The sequence below is a fragment of the Cetorhinus maximus genome, chromosome 10, assembly GCF_964194155.1.
Source record: "Cetorhinus maximus chromosome 10, sCetMax3.hap1.1, whole genome shotgun sequence".
Lineage (NCBI taxonomy): Eukaryota > Metazoa > Chordata > Chondrichthyes > Lamniformes > Cetorhinidae > Cetorhinus > Cetorhinus maximus.
Window position 1 is genome coordinate 69,611,244 of NC_135888.1, and position 23,585 is coordinate 69,634,828.

The following is a 23,585-nucleotide window of genomic DNA, read 5'->3' on the forward strand; positions in this document are numbered from 1 at the left end:
TGGCCACTGGTCAAACCTGGCACTGCTGGAAATACAGAGTGATTGGCCAGCAGCTCTGATGGACTCCCAGTCTAAATTAATTAAGGCAGCGGGGTGAGGAGACAGTGGAGCCCTGCAATATCCCACTCTGGTTGGGGTGGGTCATCTGCGAAGAGAATCCAGGTACAAGTAGCATCGATCAATGATCTTCTCTCCTTTTCAGGAGAAGAATGCACATAATGCCGCTGAGCTGGTGAAGACTGGCGGAGGGCTGGCCCAGTTGACGATTCTCAGTCGCTTCGAACAGGAGGCCCAAGATTTGGAGAGGTGCCATGCGCCCAGGTCCACCGGTGTCGGTGAGGCTGGGATGCCACAGGCACGTATGTGTGCCCAGCAGAGAGGTCAGCATTGTTCTCCCAGCAGCCATGGCAGTGCTGAATGTTCAGTGATTGAAGTTTGCAACATGGCTTGACCATTACTTATGGAGGGATGAGCACATAATGGTCCGGGAGGCAGGGGTACACTTTGTAATTGTCTCCACGTTAACTGATCCATTGCCCTTGTTCATTCCTTCAGCATCAATGGAGCAGGGCCAGGAGGAAGAGAAGCAGAGGCCTCTTCTCACACCTGAGGGCTCTGAAGTCTCGCCAGCATCACACCATCTCTGCCAGGCAGGCACCAGCGCAGAAACTAGCACCTTGGTGTGAATTCAAACATCGGCTAGTGTCCCGGGCACAGTGGTGAGGACACTTCACAGTCACTGGAGGAGCTGGCAGAGACAGAGTGCCCATGGCGCCAGCAGTCGGAGGACTGCAGGGGATCAGGCACGTGCTCAGTCGGTGCCTGATGATGTGCCTCTGGAGTCTTCCGGGTGCAGCAGGGGCAGGAAATGCGGCCGGGTATGCGGGAGCATTTGGGGGAGATACATGAGGCTTTGCTTGGCTTGGTGTCCATGGTGGAGGAGTCTACACAGACAATCACAGAAGCAATGAGCCTCATGGCCGAGTGCCATGCATCCTCCACGGAGAGAGTGGCGATCTCGTGGAGAGGCTCCTCCAGGAGACCCATCAGGGCTTCCTGGGGATGCGCTCAGACCAGCAAGCCCTCGCATCGGCATTGACCTCAGCTGGTCATTGCCAATGTGGGAGATGGTCTGGGCACCAAGTTTCCCAGCTTGGTGCCCATCCATCCAGGGTGAGCAGGGAGGTCCGAAGCGACCTCACGTTGGCGCAGCAGCTGCCTGTCGTCTCTGCGGGCTCCTCTGAGGGCACTCCAGATGAGGGCGGCAGACCCTCCCCCCCTCTGCCTGTGACCATGGCATCTGGTGAGGTGCGACGACAGGGGAGATGCCAGCTGTGGAACTGGCAGCTCCCTCCCAGGCGGGGCCAGCACAGGCTCCATGGGCAAGAGGACGACTGCCAAGGTCATCAAGGCCAACAGGACAGCAGAGTCAGCAGGCTGGCTCAGATGCCACTCCCAGTGAGGGGGAAGCACCAAGACGTAGCACCCGGAAACGTAAACATAGGACACCTTGGATACACCATGGGTTTATAACTGGTGCTTTTGTGTTGGCTCGCAATGAGGTCTTTATGAGTTGGTGTGAATTTGAACACCTTTGTCATTTTGTTTCATTAAGTTTCTTTGGTTATAATATTAAATTCAGACATGTCACCATGGCTGAGGTTACCTCTTTTCTTCTGTAGGTGGATGTTTTCCAAAAATGTTATGAGTGTTTTGTGGGACATTCAGTTTTATTAACAAGGACCTCATTTAATGTTCTTAACCATGCAGATTTTGCACTTAGGTATCGAGTATGGAGCCTACAGCCCAGGCTTGTCCTGGAGATCCATCTGTGGTGTGCTAGCTGAAGGCTTGTTTGATTAAAGCCTCCCAGGTGTCCCTGCCTCCCTGGAGTATGCCCGGGTCAGCTTCTACCCCCTCAGCATTTCCCTGTGCGTGCTCATCGTCGGAATCACTGCTGGACTCATCGTGTGCAGCCGCAGACACTGTGTCGACATCTTCATCATCTACTAAGTCCCCCCTTTCCAGCGCAAGATTGTGTGGAGCGCAGCATGCAACCATGATCAGTGACACATGACCTGGGGGGTACTGGAGTGCGCCCCCTGAGCGGTCCAAGTGTCGGAAGCGCATCTTGAGAAGACCAATGGCTCTCTCCATCATAGCCCTTGTGGAGGCGTGGTTCCTATTGTACCGCTGCTCAGCTTCTGTTCTTGAATGGCAGAGAGGCGTCATGAGCCACCTTCTGAGGGGATAGCCCTTGTCACCCAGCAGTCATCCATCAAGCCAGGCTGGAGCACTGAAGAACCCTGGCACCTGGGAGTGTCTGGGAATGTAGGCGTCATGGGAGCTGCCTGGGTACCTTGCACAGACTTGCAGAATCAGCATCCTGTGATCACACACTATCTGCACGTTCATGGAGTGGAAGCCCTTCCTGTTGGCGAAGGCACCGGGCTCACCTGCTGGCGCCTTGATGGCCACATGTGTGCAGTCTGTAGCACCCTGGACACGGGGGAAGCCAGCAATGGCCGCGAAGCCTCTGGCTCACTGTGTCTGGCTTGCCTGATCCCAACAGAAGTGGATGAAGGTCAATGCATAGCTGAACAGAGAGTCTGTAACCTGCTTGACACAAGTGTGGACAGCTGATTGGGAGACACCGCAACGATCACCCACCGAGCCCTGGAAGGAGCCAGAGGCATAAAATTTGAGGACAGCTGTGACCTTTAGAGCCATTGGCAAGGGGTGTCCACCCACACAGTTAGTGGAGATCTCAGGCCTAATCATCTGAGAGATATAGTTGACTGTCTCCCTTGAGAGACGGAGCCTCCTTCGGCACTGCACCTCCGACATATTGAGATAGCTGCTTCGCCGCCTGTATACCCTGGCAGCAGGATAGTGGCATCTTCTGGGGCTCCTTCCGCCTTGGCCCACCTCTTGGCCTTGTGCCTGCATCTGTCCTCCCAAAGGTGCCTCCCCTGGAGGCTGAATGTGCACGCCTGGCTTCCTCCCCCTTCTGGCCCTCCCTTCCTCCTCAGAGGATCTGCCTCCAGTGGACAGTTCAGCTCCCATTCCCAGGCTAAGGGAAGGCTTCCTGAAATCTGCAGGCCCAAAAAAGATTCCTCACTGCAGAGTCCTGACCTGAAGGCTGTGAGTCCAGACCAAGCAGCTGGTATGCGTTTTAACGTATTGCAGATCACACAGGTAAGTATCAGAAACTTTGAAATGTCAATATTTGACAGAGCACACTCACGACCCCACTGAGCCCTCTTATCCCGCCCGTGGATGAGGTTTATACAAATGTCTCCTACCCGCCTGCCCATTGCATCTGTGCGCCGACCTGAAGATCGCACATCGATTGGCGCCTCAAGGGCCTTAAGTGACCCGTTAATTAATGGCAGGCACGCATCGGAGATCAACGCACGCCTGCCCAACTAAATATCGCGATGGTGCACGGTGCTGTCGGCACGCTCGCCCAACGTCACCGTGTGTCATTTTACGTATGGGCATACGGGGCCCGCCCCCGCACACCAACAGGAAAATTATGCCCCCTGTTTCCATGACCTTGTCAGGCAGAGCATTCCAACCCTTCATTGCAAAAAAGAGGTTTATCCTCATGTTGCCTCTGTTCATTTGTTAGTTACCTTAATTTTGTCTCTTCTGGTTCTTGACCTTTCAGCTATTGGAAACAGTTTCTCTTTATTTCCTCTATCTAAACCCTTCATGGTTTTAAATATATCTATCAAATCTCTTCTTCGCCTTTCCTGCTCTAAGGAGAACAGCTTGTGTAGCTGTTCCTATCCCTGGAATCATTCTAGTAAATCTCTACTATTGCCTCTCCAAAATCTTCACATCCTTCCTGAAGTGTGGTGCCCAGAATTGAACACGATCCTCTAGGCGAGGGTGAATTGGTGTTTTATGCCGATTTAGAATAACTTCCTGACTTTTCCACCCTATTCACCCCACTCCCACTAAGCTGCTGACCACCCAACTTACTCTCCTGGTCCCCATGCTAGTTGAAGTGGTTTATAACATTCACTATCCGCAGATACTGTCCCCTCCACATTTGAAACTTCTCTCCTAAAGAAAACAACTCTCAACCCCTCGTCCTTGCAAACTACCAGTTTATCTCCAACATCCCTTTCCTCTAAACATGTTGTCTCCAGTGCCCATCCTTCTTGCAAGTCCATTTTTGAATCTCTCTAATCGGGATCCTGCCACTGCCACAGCTCCGAAACAGCTCCTAGCCAAGTCACAATGACATCCTCTGTGACTGTGACCGAAGTGCCTACCTGGCCTTGATCTTCCTGCAGCTTTTGATGTGGTCCCACTATTCCAGCCCTCCTCTAATTTGTCCAGCTCAGTGAGATTTCCCTCACTTGGTCCCAGTATTACCTGTTTGATTGTAGACAGAGCTTCCCCAACAATGGCTTCTGTTCCCGTTCCTGTGCATGCCAGCTTTCACATATATGTTGAGCACACCCAGCTCTAACCTCTCTACCAACTCTTACTACACCTCCCCCGTCTCTCAATTGCCAGCCTCCTCATCTGAGTCGTAAGAGTTGTAATATCCTCCAGTTAGGTATGTGAAAACAGCACCATTCCATCTTGCTCCTTATTCACTGTCTCAAGCTGAACCAAATTGTAATCTCAGTGCCCTACTCAACCCTGAGCTGAGCTTTACTGTGCAAAGTGCCTAATTGATACTACATCGGATAAATTATATATGTTATGAATTTTCTGACTAACTGTAACACAGCTTCGAATGCAATGCTCTTCTGTTCATTAAACAATGACCTGGGTTCCACTGCTTGGGTTCAATAAAACACTTCAGTTACACGAACACCCACATGTACAAATGAACAATAGCAAGCATCTGAGGTTCCGTTATTTGCTTCCTTTAAAAAAAAGAGCTGTTTTTATTTAGTTTTGGGAACCATTCCAGTGAGGGCTTTCAAAGTTGCAGGTTTCGAATCAAAGTCCATATGATCTGTTACCTACCAGGAGCTGGATATTCAATAAAATACCAATAGGTATTGTTTGAAAAACCATCACCTCAAAATATAATTCCGAATTATTTGGAATACGCCGGGCAATTCAAATGTTAAAGGAAGTTACATTGTATAGGCCTAAATAAGGAATTTGAGAGGGAAAATTGTGAATCACATATAATCCCTTTTTAAATTCCAGAATTTGCACACTTTAATTCTTGGCTTGTACGAAGCAGTTAATTTAAAGTCCAAAGGAACTAACTAGGTTTGTAGACTTGTGGTTACATTTTGCCTTCCCAATGCCTCATGTTGTATATAGTGCTTTAACACCTCCACCAGCCACGTACATATCCGTACCCGCCCACCCGAGACCAACCATTCCTGTCCAGGTGTTTGATTGAGGGACAGCTCCACAGACCAATGGAAAGACGAAACCTCGTGTCAATCAAGCATAGCTCCCCCACCCTCTCCGCCGGTCTCCAATCCTCATGCCCGCTTATCACTAGCGGAGGAATAAGCGGGAGGTGGTAGGAAATAAGAGCTCACTTTGGAACGATTAACTAACATTGAGTTTTTATATAGTAAAGGAGGACTTGAGTCTGGACCCCCCCTAGCCCTCGGGCCCCAGTGTTTTGCACCTTGTTGGCAAGTTGCTGTATTGCATCTTGTAGATGGTACACACTGTGGCTACTCTGCTTTGATGGTGAAGCAAATGAATGTTTAAGTAGGTGGATGGGGTGCCAATCAACAGGCCACTTTGACCTGAATGGTGTTGTGCTTCTTGAGTGATGTTAGAGTTGCATTCATCCAGGCAAGTGGGGAGTATCCCATCACACTCCTGACTGTGCCTTGTAGATGGTGGACAGGCTTTGGAGAGTCAGGAGATGCGTTATGTGGAACAGAATTCCCAGCCTCTGACCTGCTCCTGTACCACAGTGTTTCTATGGATGGGCCAATTAAGTTTCTACTCAATGGTAACCCCCAGGATGTTGATAGTGGAGGATTTTTTAAAAATTAATTCACGGGACATGGACTTCGCTGACTGGGCCAGCATTGTGCCTTGTAGATGGTGGACAGGCTTTGGGGAGTCAGGAGGTAAGTTACTCATTGCAGGATTCCTAGCCTCTGATCTACTCTTGTAGCCACAGTATTTATATGGCTAGTCCAGTTCAGTTTCTGGTAAATGGTAACCCCAGGATGTTGATAGTGGGGGATTCAGTGATTGTAATGCCATTGAACGTCAACGAGCGATGGTTGGATTCTGTCTTGTTGGAGATGATCATTGCCTGACACTTGTGGTGCCGTGAATGTTACTTGCCACTTGTCAGCCCAAGACCGGATATTGTTCAGGTCTTGCTGCATTTGGACATGGACTGCTTCAGTATCTGAGGAGTCATGAATGGTGCTGAACATTGTGCAATCATCAGCAAACATCCCCACTTCTGACCTTACGATGGAAGGAAGGTCATTGATGAAGCAGCTGAAGATGGTTGGGTTGAGGACACTACCCTGAGGAACTCCTGCAGTGATACCCTGGAGCTGAGATGACTGACGTCCAACAACCAAAACCATCTTCCTTTGTGCTAGGTATGACTCCAACCAGTGGAGAGTTTTCCCCTTGATTCCCATTGACTCCAGTTTTGCTAGGGCTCCTTGATACCACACTCGGTCAAATGTGGCCTTGATGTCAAGAGCAGTGACTCTCACCTCACCTCAGATGTTCAGCTCTTTTGTCCATGTTTGAACCAAGGCTGTAATGAGGCCAGGAGCTGAGTGGCCCTGGCAGAACCCAAACTGGGCATCAATGAGCAGGTATTTGCTAAGCAAGTGTCGCTTGATAGCACTGTTGATGACCCCTTCCATTACTTTACTGATGATTGAGAGTAGACTGATGGGGTGGTAACTGACCGGGTTGAATTTATCCTGCTTTTGTGTTCAGGACATACCTGGGCAATTGTCCACATAGTTGGGTAGGTGCCAGTATTGTAACTACTGGAACAAATTGGCTACGGGTGCAACAAGCTCTGGAGCACAAGTCTTCGGTATTATTGCCAGAATATTGTCAGGGCTCATAGCCTTTGCAGTATCCATGGCCTTCAGCAATTTTTTGATATCATGTGGAGTGAATTGAATTGGCTGAAGACTGACATCTGTGATGCTGGGGACCTCCGGAGGAGGGCGAGATGGATCATCCACTCGGCACTTCTGACTGAAGATTGTTGCAAATGCTTCAGCCTTATCTTTTGAACTGATGTGCTGGGCTCCCCCATCATTGAGGATGGAGATATTTGTGGACCCTCCTCCTCCAGTGAGTTGTTTAATTGTCCACCACAATTCACAACTGGATGTGGCAGGACTGCAGAGCTCAGATCTGATCCATTGGTTGTGGGATCGCTTAGCTCTATCACTTGCTGCTTACGCTGTTTGGCACACAAGTAGTCCCGTGTTATAGCTTCACCAGGTATGCCTGGTGCTGCTCCTGGCATGCCCTCCTGATTGAACCAGGGTTGACCCCCTGGCTTGGTGGTGATGGCAGAGTGGGGGGTATGCTGGGCCATGAGGTTGCAGCTTGTGCTCAAGTACAATTCTGCTGCTGCTGATGGCCCACAGTGCCTCATGGATGCCCAGTCGAGTTGCTAGATCTGTTTGAAATCTATCCCATTTAGCATAGTGGTCGTGCCACACAACACGAGGGTATCCTGAATGTGAAGGCGATATTTCATCTCCACAAGGACTGCGCGGTGGTCACTCTTACCAGTACTGTCATAGGCAGATGCATCTGCATCAGGCAGGTTGATGAGGATGAGGTCAAATATGCTTTTCCCTCTTGTTAGGGCTTGGCCAGCTCCAGTAATGGTGCTACCGAGCCACTCTTGGTGATGGACATTGAAGTAACCCACCCAGAGTGCATTCAGCACCCTTGCCACCCTCAGTGCTTCCTCCAAGTGGTGTTCAACATGGAGCAGTACTGATTCGTCAGCTGAGGGAGGGCGATACGTGGTAACCAGCAGGAGGTTTCCTTACCCTTGTTTGACCTGATGCCATGGGGTCCAGAGTCGATGTTGAGGACTCCTAGGGTGACTCCCTCCCAACTGTATACCACTGTGCTGGCACCGCTGGGACAGGACATACCCAGGGATGATGATGATGGTGTCTGGGACATTATCTGTAAGATATGATTCCGTGAGGATGACTATGCCAGGCCGCTGCTTGACTGTGGTGCAGCTCTCCCAATTTTGGCATTAGTCCCCACATGTTAGTAAGGAGGACTTTGCACCAGCGAGTTTGCCATTGTCGTCTCCAGTGCCTAAATCGATGCCGGGTGGTCCGTCAAGTTTCATTCCTTTTTTGAGGCTTTGGAGTGGTTTGATACAACTGAGTGTCTTGCTAGGCCATTTAAGAGTCATCAACCATTGCCAGACCAGGTAAGGATGGCAGATTTCTTTCCCTAAAGGGCATTAGTGAACCAGATGGGTTTTTATGACAATCAGCAATTGTTTCCTGGTTATCATTAGACTTTTTAATTGCAGATTTTTATTGAATTCAAATTCCACCATCTGCTGTGGTGAGATTTGAACCCGGCTCCCCTGAGCATTCCCCGGGTCTCTGGATTATTAGTCCAGATAATATTACTACGGCATCGCCTCCCAACCAATGGTAATGCAGTTGACTATCAAGGGAGATGGTTAAATTCTCTCTTGTTAGGGATTGGCATTTCCTAGCATTGTGTATAGCCACAAGATATTTGCCGCTTATTAGCCCAAGCCTGAATGTTGTCCAGGTCTTGTTGCATTTGGACATGGACTGCTTCAGTATCTGAGGAGTTGTAAATGGCACTGAACATTGTGCAATCATCAGCGAACATCCTCAATTCTGAACTTACAATGGAAGGAAAGTTTTTGATGAAGGAGAACTGAAGATGGTTGGGCCAAACACACTACCCTAAGTGGAGAGCTTTCCTCCTGATTCTCATTGACTTCAATTTTACTTGGGCTCCTTGATCCCACTTGGTCAAATGCTACCTTGATGTCAAGGGCAGTCACTCTCACCTCACCATAGGATATGTAGGCTCCCTTCTGGTTAACTTTTGCTAACTTCGGTTATGCATCACCTTGTCCCACAGAGGGAATAGTGTTAGCCAGAGTTGTGCAATCTATTTTGCTGATGTGGCTCTTATGACTGAATAGTTGGCAGTGTGTGCAAGCTGTGAGGTGTAAGCGTGAGGCTTGAAGCAGTGCTAACTGTGAGCTGAAGCATATCAATGTCAGGTGTGAGTCCTAACTGACAGAGATTGTTGGAAAGTGTGTGTTGGAGATGCAGTGATTTGCGCAGTGGCTGAGGCTAATGGGTTAGTTGACAGGATGTGGCATTTGAAGATGCATCCACTTACCTTAACCAGTCATGTGAGATCATAGAGTATCTTACAGCACTGCATCCAGGTCATCAGGGCTTAACTCCTGGCATTGACCCCCACTGATATCTGCTCCCACTACCTTTTGAGTGTCGGTCCTGGCTCCCTGCAGATACTGCATATTTCTCTTACTATCTACATCCTCCACGAAGCCCTCCAGTGCAACTTCTAAATATCTTGGAGCCTGTTGTGCCCCATGTTGTGCCATTCTTCACTTTTTCCCAAGTCCAATTCAGTTCCTGCATGACTGTCAATATCTTCTCCAGCTGCAAAACACCTCCCCTTTAGGTACAGGCTAATTTTAAGTAATGCTAAGCAATTACAATTTCTATCCCCCTGCAAATATGTGCAGCCAATGAGTGGTGTGATTAGCATTGGCTGCATGCAGAAATCAGTCAAATGTGCAGGCAGCATGAAGTTAGCATGCCACCTGCATTGCATTGAACGGGCATGAGTTAATCACACACTGCGATCCCCAATCCTATTTTGGGGGCTATCCAATTCAGAACCCTTTTTATTTGACGTAATTTAATTGCCTTAAGAGGCAAATTGCCATCCAATTTCTTTGTTTTAATTTATGTCAGTATTTTAACATTTGATAGCTTGCATAGTTCTATAAATATTCCTCAATTTAACATAAGAGCTTACCGTATCCAAGAAATTATTTTGGCATTATTATCAAGCGAATGCTTAACACATTTATACGGCATTCCTCTATTTGTCACTTTGACTGAGACTTATTTGAAATGAGTTAGAGTCTACACTAAAACAAAAAATAAAGACTGTCATAATATTGTCAATTCTAATTTCCAGGCTAATAGAATTATTCTGAACCAATATAAATGATGCCATTTTGCAATATAACTAGCAAATTTTAATTAAATTTACTTGAGTAAATTTATTCTAAGATCTTTTTTAATTGAGTTTTTGTCCCATAAAATGAATGACTATTTTCTCATTAATCAACTGCTGACACTGTGAATCAAAATCTAAGTGCATTTTTTCCTGAAATTTTTACCATGCCTTCTGTTTGAAGGAACAAGTAACATTTGTAACATTTGCTTCTAGATGCACTGAGCTTGATTTGCACTAATTCAACCTCACCCCTAATCTAGCTGTCTTGAACTATGATGCAAAACTGTAATTGTACTCCATGATCTAGTGCTAATACACCAAGATAGCTTGTGTAAACATGATCTGCAATGTCCTCAGAGAACACGTAACTTCTCATTGCATTAGTTACCTATTAGGGGAATATGTTCAGCTAGGCTGTAGGCCCTGAAATTCCTGGGTTGAAGCAGGCCTTCAGAGAGCAATCATATTTTTAAGAGGACAGGGATGTATATCAGCATTCCACTGGAGAAGCACCCCAGCATTAACACACTTAATGAGCGCCTGTACTTTCAATGGAATTAAAATGGGAAAATGTCACCCTTTGGAAATTCCATGACTTCCATTTCAATGTCCTTCCTCAGGGATAGGCAGCACTGTTTAAAAGGTGCTTTTTACCCATACCTATTCATCAAAGCAGAAATACGTGATTTCAGGAGCACTAGTCAACTGAAATTCCCTATGTAGACTTTTGGCCAAGTGCTAGAATAGCATTATTTATATTAGTTCAGGTATTGTGGAAGATCTTTTCCCTTTTCTTATTAGGAAACATTCTTCTAGATTCTGCAACATCAGTGAAAGGCAGACATAGACTGAATGTTGCATTCAGCAGCAAAGCAGTGGCGCATACTGCTGATCTCAATCATTCAGTGATCTCTGTGCTGTGGTGCGGGCTTCCCCTTTCCCAGCAGCTGTTTAAATCTAACGCCAAGTCTTGGGGATCTCTGGGCATGCAGCAGCAGTGATGTCAGTAAGCAAGGTAAGCAGTCAATCACAGTGAAGTATTCTCATAGACAGTAAACCTGGAAGTTAAAAGGACTGAATCCCTTTACTGTTAATTAAAAATTTCAGGTAGCAAAATAAATGATAAATTGATTTGAATCACAATAGGTGCTAAAATAGTGCTAAACAAACTTTAAGAATATTTTTTAAATATGTGGAATTTTTTTATCATAATGTGCAAATTTGACAGTTCACAAACATAGAAGTAGCTTTTCAAAATATTTAGCAGTAACTATGATGTTAATTTATCACTATCATTCAATGAGGTGTAACTTTTACAAGAGATTTATAACAGTAAGACTAACAGCGTAACAATGCAAGTTCTCATCAATTCATAGATTTCTCACTGATTGTAGTCTGGGGAATGCCTCGACAGCGTATCCTCTGGAGAAGCATAGGATCATTGACAGCAATTTCTGGATTTCTGCGTTATTCTGCACGTGTGGACTCTTCTTCTTATCATGTCCACAGACAGTCTATACAAAGCCCAGCCAGAACTGGACACATTTTTGTGCCTTGTTGTTGAATTCAGCAAGATCTGCAACAGTGCAGGGTTCCTCTAGCGATAGGCATTGTAGGAGATGTTGCATAGTCTGTGGCTCAGTTCCACATTCACAAGTTGTCAGGCTGGTTGTATATCCCCATTTGCTTAGTGACACCTTTGAATGACCTACACCAGTCCTAAGTCTGTTAAGGCACTTCCAGGTTGCCCAGTTGCAATTAGCACCTGGGGGAAGGCTTTCATCCGGTAGAATTTCCATCGCTGGAGGCTGTTCGAGACTGGTGAGCCGGTCTTTCCACAAGGTGATGCGGGCTTCAGATGGGGTTGATTGTAATGGAACAACACTGTTCATGAAGCTCTTCCTTGACTTTAGGCGACTGCGTATAGGTGTATGACCATGTAGAGGGTGCTTCTCATCTGATGTTTGATTCGCTCTTTCTTGCTGACTACCATTCTTCTTATATCAGGGGGACCAATACCTGCCAGGATATATAGGCTGTTGGTGTTTGTTGGTTTTAAACAACCTGTGATAAGTCGGCAGCTTGCATTCAGAACAGCATCCATCTTCTTAGCATGAGTAAATCTTTCCCATGCAGGGCAGGTGTATTCGGCAGTGGAATAGCAAAGAGCAAGTGCACTGGTTCACAATGTGTGGACTGAGGAAGTTGCCAGTTTCAGCAGAGCATTGACAATGGACACTGGCAGTTTTGCTATCATTACCACCGCAAAATCCGGGCCAATATATTTCAAGTGAATTACTGAGCTAGGCTCCAAAGGTTACACAACAGGCTGAGAGACAGACTCATTTGTCACATCTTCACAGGCGCATATACTGATATTTTTCTTGAACAAGCAGATGAATTTCTGGATGACCAAGATGCCAACTATGTGGTTGAAAGCACACTATAAAATATAAAGTTTAGTCCAAGAAAGAAAAGCCTATGAATTGTCCACCAAAGATGCTTGGCAATATGGTATAGACAAGTATCAAGCAAAACACTTCAACTTAATCACGGATACTGTCTTATGGTCTTCCTAGCTGATTCTTGAAGTGTAGAGCGTTATTTAAGAGATGACTTTTTGCTTCATAGAATTAAACAAACTCTGCAGCTTGCCGATAATTTAAAGCTGTGTGAGATAGGCGACACAAGGATTTCGAGAATTTATTTTTGCCTCCAATGGGCAATTTAGTATTTAACTGACTGCAGCTCAATAAAAATATTGAGAATCAATACAAGGCCTGTTTGAAGCCCAGGGTAGGGCTCCAGATTGTGGATTAGGAGCACTCCTGTACCTCCTAGTGCACAAGAGGAAATCACAAAAACTTTTTTTTAAAATCTTAGCTTGCTGGCCCTCTTGAGTGCCCAGCTCCACAAGGACTTCCCCAGACAGACCTGGGGTTAATATTGCAGTCAATATTTGTTATCACAATTTGATCTGCAATTTAAACAAGGGCTCCTCTGACCTCAGGCAGGTATCCTTGGTGCCAGCAATTAAAATTACAATCAGAAGGGTTGAAGCAGGAGGCTGCTTCGTTTTAATGGCCCCTCTGCCCAAGTTCTACCTCCTTATTTGTCTTTAGCTCAGGGAGCCACTTCAGAACAAAGTTTCTTGAGACTAAACAGAATCAGCACAGCCATTCAATATTTCTTAACTGAAGGACATTTGAGGACGCCATGATGATGCCAGTGGAAAAATACATTAAGAGAAACCTTGACAATCAACAAAAAATGTCAACACAATTGCAGGGGAGAGTGCTGAACCTAAATGCTTTTTATGAGTTCAGTAAAATGCTTTCTCTTATGTTGGAATGTTCTTTCTGTAATTTGCAATGTTTATTTTGATAAAACAGAGCAAAGTGAACTTAGAACAAAATTTTGCCTATAGAATAAATGTTATTTTCTGCTTTTTTTTTTGCACAATGTCAGCCATTCCCCTCTCAAATTGCCACCTCTCTTTCACAAGACAATTCTAACATGTTTTTGTGGAGACAGTTTGCCACTAGACATTTGTCCTTACTAAGCTTGTTTCCAGCATTTTATTATACCATTATATTTAGGAAAAACTTGAGGGAATTGTATGTAAGATGCTAATGAAACAGAGTCTAAATTTAATGATCCAGCACTGTGTGACCCAGAGGGACATTTACTTAAGCTGTAACAAAACTAAGTGTTGGCAATGAAATATTTTGAGCTTGCAGACCCAAACTACTAATTGGGGATGCTCTTCACAATACAAAAGCTATTTGTGACTGTCTGCCATCCCACAATTCCCCATGGAGAGAGGAAGAAAACAGCTGAGAAAAAATAGCTTGCATGATGAATGCAATCATTGAGGTCCAAGGGATGAAAGAACTGTCAGAACTACTTAATGAAATCTGCAGGTCCATTAAAGAAAATACTGTCAGCAGGTGCTCTGTGATTCACGGTGGCCCTAACACCATAGGCCAACAATAGAATATAAATATAAAACATTCTGCCTGAAGAGAGAACTCCCCAAAGGTTTTGTACCACAATTGAGGAGTGAGAGATGAATTGGAAGTGCAAAACTAGAAAAAAATGCAGATCATATTTGGCTTTGAATAAAAGCCTTTCATTATGTTTTTAGCATTAGTTTTAAATTGTACATCCATAAATCCACCATCTATTTAAAAGGATTACTTTGTTTTGATAAACTGCTTTATGCAATGGAAAGCTTAGATTTTGCATTTAATTTTTTTTCTGTTCATTTTACAAAGACAAATAAATTATATTTTTAACTGCATTTTATGTAGTGTTTATTATTAGCATTTGTAATTTTGGTGAGAAAGGACAGATGGAAGGGTTTATTAAGGGTTGTTCAAGAACTGTCTAGCATGGTCTCTTCTACAGAGAAATATTACATAGCGTTCTACAGCATTAAAAACAGGCCAGTCAGCCCAACTGGTCTCTGCTGATGTATATGCTCCATACATGCCTTCTTCCTCCTGTCTTCATCTAACCTTTTTTACATATTCCTCAATTACTTTTCTTCTCAAGTTTATCTTTTTTCTGGTGTCTTAAGACCAGAAATTGACTGGTTTGGAAATTAAGAACAACTACATTTTTCAGCACTTGCGACATTTAATGCATTAGGGGGACAGTAGCATGGTGTTGTTACTGGGCTAGTAATCCAGAGGCACAGAGTAATGCTCCACAGGCATGAGATCAAATCCCACTATGATTGCTAGGAGAAATTAAATTCAATTAATTAATAAATCTGGAATAAAATGCTGGTCTCACTAATAATAATCGCAAAACTACTGGATTGTTGTGCAAACACACCTAGTTCATTAATGTTCTTTAGGGAAGGAAATCTGTTGCCTTTATCCCATCTGGCTTATCTGTAACTCCAATGAGGTTAACTCTTAACTGCCCTCTGAAATGGTCTAGCAAGCCACTTAGTTCAAGGGCAATTGGGGATGGCAAATACATGGTGGCTTTGCCAGCGATACTCACATCCCAAGAACTAATTTTTTGAAATCCTAGATTTTGGTATCATTGCATATACTTGTTTTCACCAATGCATGCTACAGTGGAGGGGTATTCGAGATATTGGTGTAGCTACCATTATATGCAAGTATGAAATAAATGGTGTTGCAACAAGGCAGATAGTCATTGTACCGTTGTGTTCAGGAAGGACCATTCAGATCATAGCTGATGAAAGTTGATAATGTTTGCTCATTTTGTTTTATTTGTGATCAGCAGGATATCCAACAAAAATAAAAAAAACTATTGAAAATGTCAGACACATCTAGCTTTATTTCTTTATCGGAAAAATCCCAAGAAACACAACCAAAAAAACTTTAGTTTCTGCTAGATAGTGACAAAAATACACCACAAGGAGTTATAAATTATTCCTTCTTTTTTACATTAGCTTGAAATCAACACGATTGACAATGTAATATTACAAGTGAAAACATGAGAAAGATGATTCTGCACTTGTGTTAAATACTAATCATTACAATTCTCTACCAAGCTTCAGCTACAAATCTGTTATTCATGTGAAATCTAATGTATAAATCCCCACACTGCATCCTCAATATCAAGAATTCATATGTACAGCAGTCAATCACTCTATCCCTTTCCAGGCATAAGCATTACTGTAGTATGCAGGAACTACAGAGCACCCAAGTGTCTGTAGGCATTGGAGAAATATTTGTTATCAACTGCTCTTCAGCCAATGGCTGAATTACATAAACTTATCTTATCTGTTTTACTTCCAAAAAAGTGCAGCCACTGAGGGTGACAACATCATATGATTATAACTGTACACGTCAGCTAAACGTGCAAAATTTCATGCACATAAACTGCTCATGCGGGAAATGCTCTATTTCAAATAATGAATAAATGCCTCTGTCTTCAGGAGAGAGCTCACTGAACACTTTATGAAGGTTATTTTTGAAATTCAATTAAACAATAAGAACAAAGTCATTGAAGACAGATTTCTTCAAGTAGCCTATTTAAAAATGAGTTTATAACGTGAAGTGCAGCAACACCAAACATGCCTTTGTACAAAAAACTTCAGAATCAATTACAAATCAACAAGGACAAGGGACAAAAGAAACAATTATTGTATAATCCAAACACTGCTTCCTTTTGGAACTGATACAACAGTCCATTATTTGCAACCTTAACACCTTTCACTTAGTTTTATGTTTTGAAAAAACGTTACCCCTGGTAAGTTGTTCAGTGACTATCACTGCTTGAGGATTTTGAATCATGTTCTGCTGGTTTCTCAGCTGATGCAGCAGGCAGCCATGGAGAAACTGATCGGGAGGTCGTTTGTTTAGCCAGGCTGTAATGGCTGATGACCGTGTAGAATCGCCCTCGGGAAGTAGAGTCTTGTGCTGAGTAGTAGGCTTCAAGAGATGCTGGTATACAGCGTTTATGCTGCCAGGAAAACAAAAATAAAATAATTAACACTTGCTTTGTTTCTTTTTTTTAAAAAATCACAAAATAACTAATTAGGCTTGAAATAAAATAAATCTATGGATCTTCCCAAGTCCTTCAGTCTAGTTAAAATAGTTCCTGTTTGGATGCCATAGCCATGGAAAATATCACGTTTGAGCTGATTGAAGATCCTTGTTAATTATTTTGACTGATTATATGAGGCAGTCATATATCCACTGCAACAAGGGAAGGTGCAAACACAACATGATTCAAGTCAGCTAGCTATCAAAAGCTTCTCTACTGTGCTTGAGTGGCATATTTTTATATTATCATTACAGTTAAGCATTGGTGGTACAGAATCTGGACTTGAGGCATAGTTTAAGAGTTGCAATTTCACATAGTTGATGGGTAACTGCCAGTATAACTTCTACTGTATCCATCTAGGTACCTTTGATTTGTACTCACCTTGTATGTTTTCATGTTCTGTATTGTCTCACATAAATTTTCAATCAATATATTATTTAAATATTGCGCCAAACAACTGGTTCTATGTTTTAGGTCTAGGTTATAATAGTAGCCAAAATGGAATAAAATGCCCCGACTCCCCTGACAGTTCAGAAAGTTTGTTCAGTGAATAGCTGAACCATCTGGACAAGGTGGTCCTGGATTCAATCTGTCATCCAGCTGATGTCAGCCAGGACAGAAATAGAGATGCTGCAAAACCTCAGTACCCCTAGGTTAGGGAGGGGGAAGTCATCCAGAAATTTCACACTTAATCACTATCCAGCATTCTTTGCTGGAAATGTGCATGTATGGTCACAGAGTGAAAACAGCAACAAATTTGAGTGTGCTAACTCCTACACCTGAATTACCCACTAACACACTACGGTCAAGACTCCACATAAGGAGCAATTGAGTGAGATACCAGAGAATATCTGATTCGTGTGGAACTAAAAATCAGCAAGTATTCACTATTTTCAGGAGAGAAAATTGGTGAGAAAAGGAGAAACTGCCCTGTCTAAATAGGTGGATGGCACTGTAGGTTGATATTATGAAAGTCTCCTCTCTGCCAGCACCAAAAGAGACAAGGCACTCTCAATCCTGCATTTTCGGCATGAGTGCAGAGAATAAAACCAACAAGAACATGAAATAAATTACAACACTCCAATATAGGGGGCCTCTTGCTCAACTATGAATATTATGAGGCAGTCCTTTTTTTTGTCAAAGCTACATGGTTCCACTCAAGTAAAATGGTCACAATGAGGAACAGTGGCTTCAGATGGCAGAATTTGAACCAGGCATTATGTTCGAACACAAAAAGGTTGTGCCATGTAGAAGAGGGATATAAATTTGGTTCCATCTAAGCTCATCTCCAAGGTCATTGCAACTATGAGTGTAGTTAGCAGCCATTTTTTTCATTTTGTTTTTGGGAGGTGGATGACTCTAGCAAGGCCCCATTTACAGCATATCTTTAGTTGCCCTGCAAGGTTGTGGGTGCTCTCGCAATGTATCAAATTATTGAGTTTTATAGATAGAAGAGGCTCCCTTCACTGAAGAACATCAGTGACTTAAGTGGGATTTTGCAATAATCTGACAGCTTTCTTGGATATTTTTTCTGGTATCTGCCCTCAAATCAGTAGATTTATTTAATCCAATTTCACAACTCACCATGGTCGAATTCTAAGTCATGACATCAATACTGTAACAACTAAGCTATTGCATTCCTGTACTCCAAATGCATGTGACACAAAATGGTTTAGCAATTTGGCAGGTAAAATTATTACATCAAAGAAAAGGATGCTATAGGTTAGAAAATTCACTAAGTTATTGTCAAAGGGAAACAGAACTTTGCGCAGAAATAGTTTTTATTTCTCGCTTTTCCATCCATAAATGCAACTGTGCACACTTGGTTGCATATTCTGTTCATTTTCCAATGTATTCCCAGAGGCCTTTGGTGATGACAACATTGTTTCATTCAGCTAAACAATATTGCTGAATTTGCAGGCTAGTTTAATTTGGAATGGCATAATTCAATGATATAAAATCAACAAGAATTAAATGTGATTAAGCATATGGGAAGTGTAGCATATAATTGCTTAGAATCAACATGAGGTAAACTATTGAATTAAAAATCATTTTAGTTGATGATCAAGCAGTTAGGCAGCTGTGATTCGTGTTCAATTACATATTACTAGAACAAAATTTTAAACATCAAATATATACATATTACATTAACAAAACAGGATATATGGGGAAATGTTTCCTATTTATATTTTGTGCTTTAAATATAAATATATTTTAAAATGATAATTTTACTAATGGTTACTTCCTAGTAATCAGCTATTAGCTATCACTTATATGTGTAGTAATTGCACCACAATTGTTAATCATTTGGCACATACTGTTCCAGTTCAGATTGTTCCATATGTAAGCCAAGTCCCTGCCTTTATTCGCCAATATGTACAGGATATAATTCCAGGGTTTCACACCTGACTCCAGTTATGGTAAACTACAGTACTTACTGGTACCATGTTCTCCTATTATATTCAAAGGTGGAAAAAGCATATTGGCAAACCAATTCTTACAAACCAAAATTGCTGGTCAAATTCACTTGCAAATGAAATAATATGCAGAACCAAAAAGAAAGAACAAAACACTAAAGCAGCACAAGACCTAAATATATAAATACAAGGAGTTAATACACCTTCTTCAGAAAGGAGATTCTTGCTACCCTCATTCATGCCTTTGCTACCGCTAGACTCGACTATCCCATATAAAGAACTATTGCTACAACTACATAGCTTTGGTGAGACCATACCTGGAATATTGTATGCAGATTTGGTCTCCTTATTTAAGGAAGGATATAATTGCCTTGGAGACAGTGCTGTGAAGGTGCACTTGATTCCAGGAACAAGAGGGTTGTCCTATGATAAGACACTGAGTAAATTGGGCCTATATTTGCTGGAGTTTAGAAGAATAAGAGGTGATCTCATTGAAACATACAAGAGTCTGAAGAGGCTTGACAGGGTAGTCACTGAAAGGTTTTTTCATCTTGCTGGGGAATCTAGGACACGGGATCACAATACCAGAACAAGGGGTTGGTCATTTTGGACTGAAATGAGAAAAAATGTTTTCACTCAGTGGGTTGTAAATCTTTGGAATTGTCTAACCCAGAGGGTTTTGGATGCTCGCATTCATTGAGTTAAGGCTGAGACAGACAGAATTTTGGTCTCTCAGCGAATCAAGGGATTTGGGGAGTGGGCAGGAAAGTGGAGATGAGGCAGAAGATCAGCCATGATTGTACTGGACAGCGGAGTGGGCTCGAGGACCTATATGGTCCTCTCCTGGTCCTATTTCTTATGTTCTTAGAAAGATTAAGATCATCTTTGTCTCTGTCAAGCTACACACATTACCACCTTCAGACCTTCTCATTGCCATAAAAGGGATCAAAGGGAATTTTTTTTTTTATGTCTATTTCCCTACAAGCCCAGTGGTTGTCTGCCATTGCGTAGTTTCATGACAGTCTGCCTATTTAAGAAATATAGCGGTTTTTTTTACAATGCAATGCACTGCTTGCATATGGGTACAACCAAAATGGGTGAAAAAAATCCCAGAAGTCAGGTCTGCAGGGACCACTCAGACTCGTATTTTATTACAGGGAATTTAACCCTTTGATCAACCACTCTGAAATGCTATGATGGGCATTACACTAGAAATTTCTCTTGCCCTCAGGGACCTTGAGAAGAAACAGGTCTTGTCGAGGAATGATGAAAGGATGCCTGTCAGTGTTAGAAGCAAGCTGCTGGAATCTGCTGCTACTGATCTATGTGGGCCTATCATTCATGCCAGAGTTAATGGGGCATGTTGGAGATGTGCTTTCAATTCCCAGATTTTTCCTGGGAGGCATTTTTCAGATCAGGAATGTGTCTTGAACTATGCATCATCTTGTTATATAGAAAAGTAACCTTCAGATGCCATAAGTTGAAGAAGCACATGTATAGTGAGACATGTAGACAACCTGCAAGTTAACCTATATGTCAATAATTAACCATGCATCATGTAGTGTTGCTATTGTTAGATGCCAGTGTGGCAAAGTTTTCAATTGTATGTTACATCTTTAATACACACTATACTAAGATACAGATATGCATGACATGCATCAAGAGAGCTGTAACTTTTTGTGAACACTTGGCATGGACAGCATGAAAATTAGGAAATTCTGAAAATGACAGAATTGAAGGAAGAATTCTCTCCCCATCAGGGGGGAAGTGCAGGGGTGGGTGCAGGCAGGCACGCCTCTGATCGGCGCCCCTGATTGGGGGTGCACCACCATTTTATGTGGGCGGTCCAATTAAGACCCACCCAGTGTGACATCCTCCAGGAAGCGCTATGCGCTCCCTGTGCAGGCGGGGCAGGATTCCCTCAGCCGAGAATGCGCTCCTTCGCGCATGTGCACGAAAGACCACACTCATCTCCCTGAGGCTAACTGCTGCCTCAGGGAGATCAGCTCCACATTTAAAAATGGTAAAGGTACAAAAACAAAATTTCCCTGACATGTCCCCTCATGTGACACTGTCACATGAGTTGAGACATGTCCATCACTTTAACTCTAATCTTTATTAAATTTTTTAAAACCCTAATGAAGCCTCATCCCGTCCATGGATGAGGTTTCACACTTTTTCTGAAGTCCGTCAGGGCTCCCAGCCTGCCCGCCAACCTTAAGGTTGGACGGGCAGGTCCATTAATTATGTCAATTACTTTTTAAATGGCCTCAATAGGCTGTTGACAGATCGGCGGGCGCACAGCTGATTCGGCTGCCCCTCCGCCGATCTGAAAATTGAAATGATGCGGGGTGACATCAAGAGTTCAACCCGACATCATCCCGCATCACTTTACGCATCGGCGAGCGGGCCCTGCCCCCCCACTTGCCGACCTAAAGATCCTGGCCCAAGAGTAGATGGGAACCAGTCATTGTAAATTCCATTACTTCTATCTTCCTATTCATCCGTGGGAATGTGTATCACTATTCATTAAGGCGGAAATACCAGTTTCCTTGTGCAGACTTTTAACCAAACCTTGAGGCCCACTTCAGGAATTGGGAGAAACAAAATCACTGTTTTACTCAGAAAGCTTTCCCATTCATTTTGCATCATCTATGGAAAGCAGCGTATTTCAAGAGCATTACTGAACTAAGGTCTGAAGGCTGCACATGGGCTTCCCATTGGAAATCCCACTTTACATGATGTATATGCTACAGGATGAGGAACAGGTTGTAAGGAAAGCCAGATTAATCAGACATCACTAGAGGACAACCAGACTTTCCTAGCAGATCCACACTTTGCAAGATCTCTCTCAGGAGTTCTGTCTTGGGAAGCTATGTTTCTGTCCTGATACTTTACAGTAATTCTGTTTGTTGCTGCAATCAGATCTGCAATCAAGGTTATGGCATGTACAGTTCTGACTGTAACAGGGCAAATGACCACAGCTCTCAGTTACTACACCATAGGCCCATCCCAGAGAGTCCAGAGACTTTTCCCAGATTAGACAGTTATGCATTCCTCTGTAAATAGCTCTTTCTTACGGGGCATCTCAATTTGGACAATTTAGCAGTGTTTCCAGTCAGATGACTGAGAGATCCATCAAATTTCTGAGTTGCCAAATCCCCCAAGATTGTCAGGGTTCATAATCCAAATGTTACGGTGTGCCCAAAATGTAAACCACCATATGGTTAAGCTGCAACAGCTCCGATTCCCTAAATATGCAGCTCATTTACAATGATAGCAACAGCTCTTTTTGCACATGAATTCATATTATGCAGAAAGTTGTTGCGATGTGTTTGTTTTATTCATTCAGGGGATGTGAGCTTTGCTGGCTAGACCAGCATTTATTACCCATCCCTAGCTGCCCTTGAGAAGGTGGTGGTGAGCTGCCTTCTTCAATTGCTGTAGTCCATGTGGTATAGGTACACCCACAGTGCTGTTAGGAAGGGGGTTCCAGGATTTTGACCTAGTGACAGTGAAGGAACGGCGATATATTTCCAAGTCAGGATGGTGAGCGACTTGGAGGGGAACTTCCAGGTGGTGGTGTTCCCATCTGTCTGCTGCCCTTGTCCTTCTAGATGGTAGTTGTCATGGGTTTGGAAGGTGCTGTCCAAGGAGCCTTGGTGAATTCCTGCAGTACATCTTGTATATGGTACACACTGCTGCTACTGTGCATCGGTAGTGAAGGGAGTGAATGTTTGTGGATGTGGTGCCAATCAAGCAGGCTGCTTTGTTCTGGGCGGTGTCAAGCTTGTTCAGTGTTGTGGGAGCTGCACTCATCCAGGCAAGTGGGGAGTATTCCATCACACTCCTGACTTGTGCCTTTTAGATGGTGGACAGGCTTTGGGGAATCAGGAGGTGAGTTACTCATCACACGATTCCTAGCCTCTGATCGGCTCTTGTAGCCACAGTATTTATATGGCTAGTCCAGTTCAGTTTCTGGTCAATGGTAACCCATTGTTGGTAACCCATAATGTTAACAGTGGGGGATTCAGTGATGGTAATGCCATTGTAATCAAGGGGCAATGGTTAGATTTTCTCTTGTTGGAGATGGTCATTGCCTACAAGTTATAACAATAACTTGTATTTAAATAGTAACTTTAACATAATCAAGAGTCAAGTTGCTTCACAGAGGCGTTTTTAAAACAAATATGACTCCAAGTCACACAGGGAGATATTACAGCAGATAACCTAAAGTTTGGTCAAAGAGGTAGGTTTTGAGGAGCATCTAAAAGGAGGAAAGTGAGGTAGAGAGGTGGAATGATTTAAAGAGAGTTATCTAGTGCTTAGGGCTAATGCAGTGGAATGTACAACCACCAATGTTGGAGCAATTAAATTCGGGGT

At 43.5% G+C, this 23,585-nt stretch overlaps 1 protein-coding gene across 2 annotated transcripts in view; it reads right to left on the reverse strand.

Annotated features, from left to right (window-relative positions):
• Positions 1-15,550: 15,550 nt before the first annotated feature.
• Positions 15,551-23,585, reverse strand: part of nsg2 (neuronal vesicle trafficking associated 2) — a 97,966-nt gene continuing 89,931 nt past the window's right edge. For both annotated transcript variants that reach the window (XM_078550590.1, XM_078550589.1), the window contains exon 5: positions 15,551-16,701. In XM_078550590.1, coding sequence (XP_078406716.1) covers positions 16,498-16,701 — 204 coding nt within the window. In that variant the 3' untranslated portion in view covers positions 15,551-16,497. The remainder of the gene's footprint in view (positions 16,702-23,585) is intronic.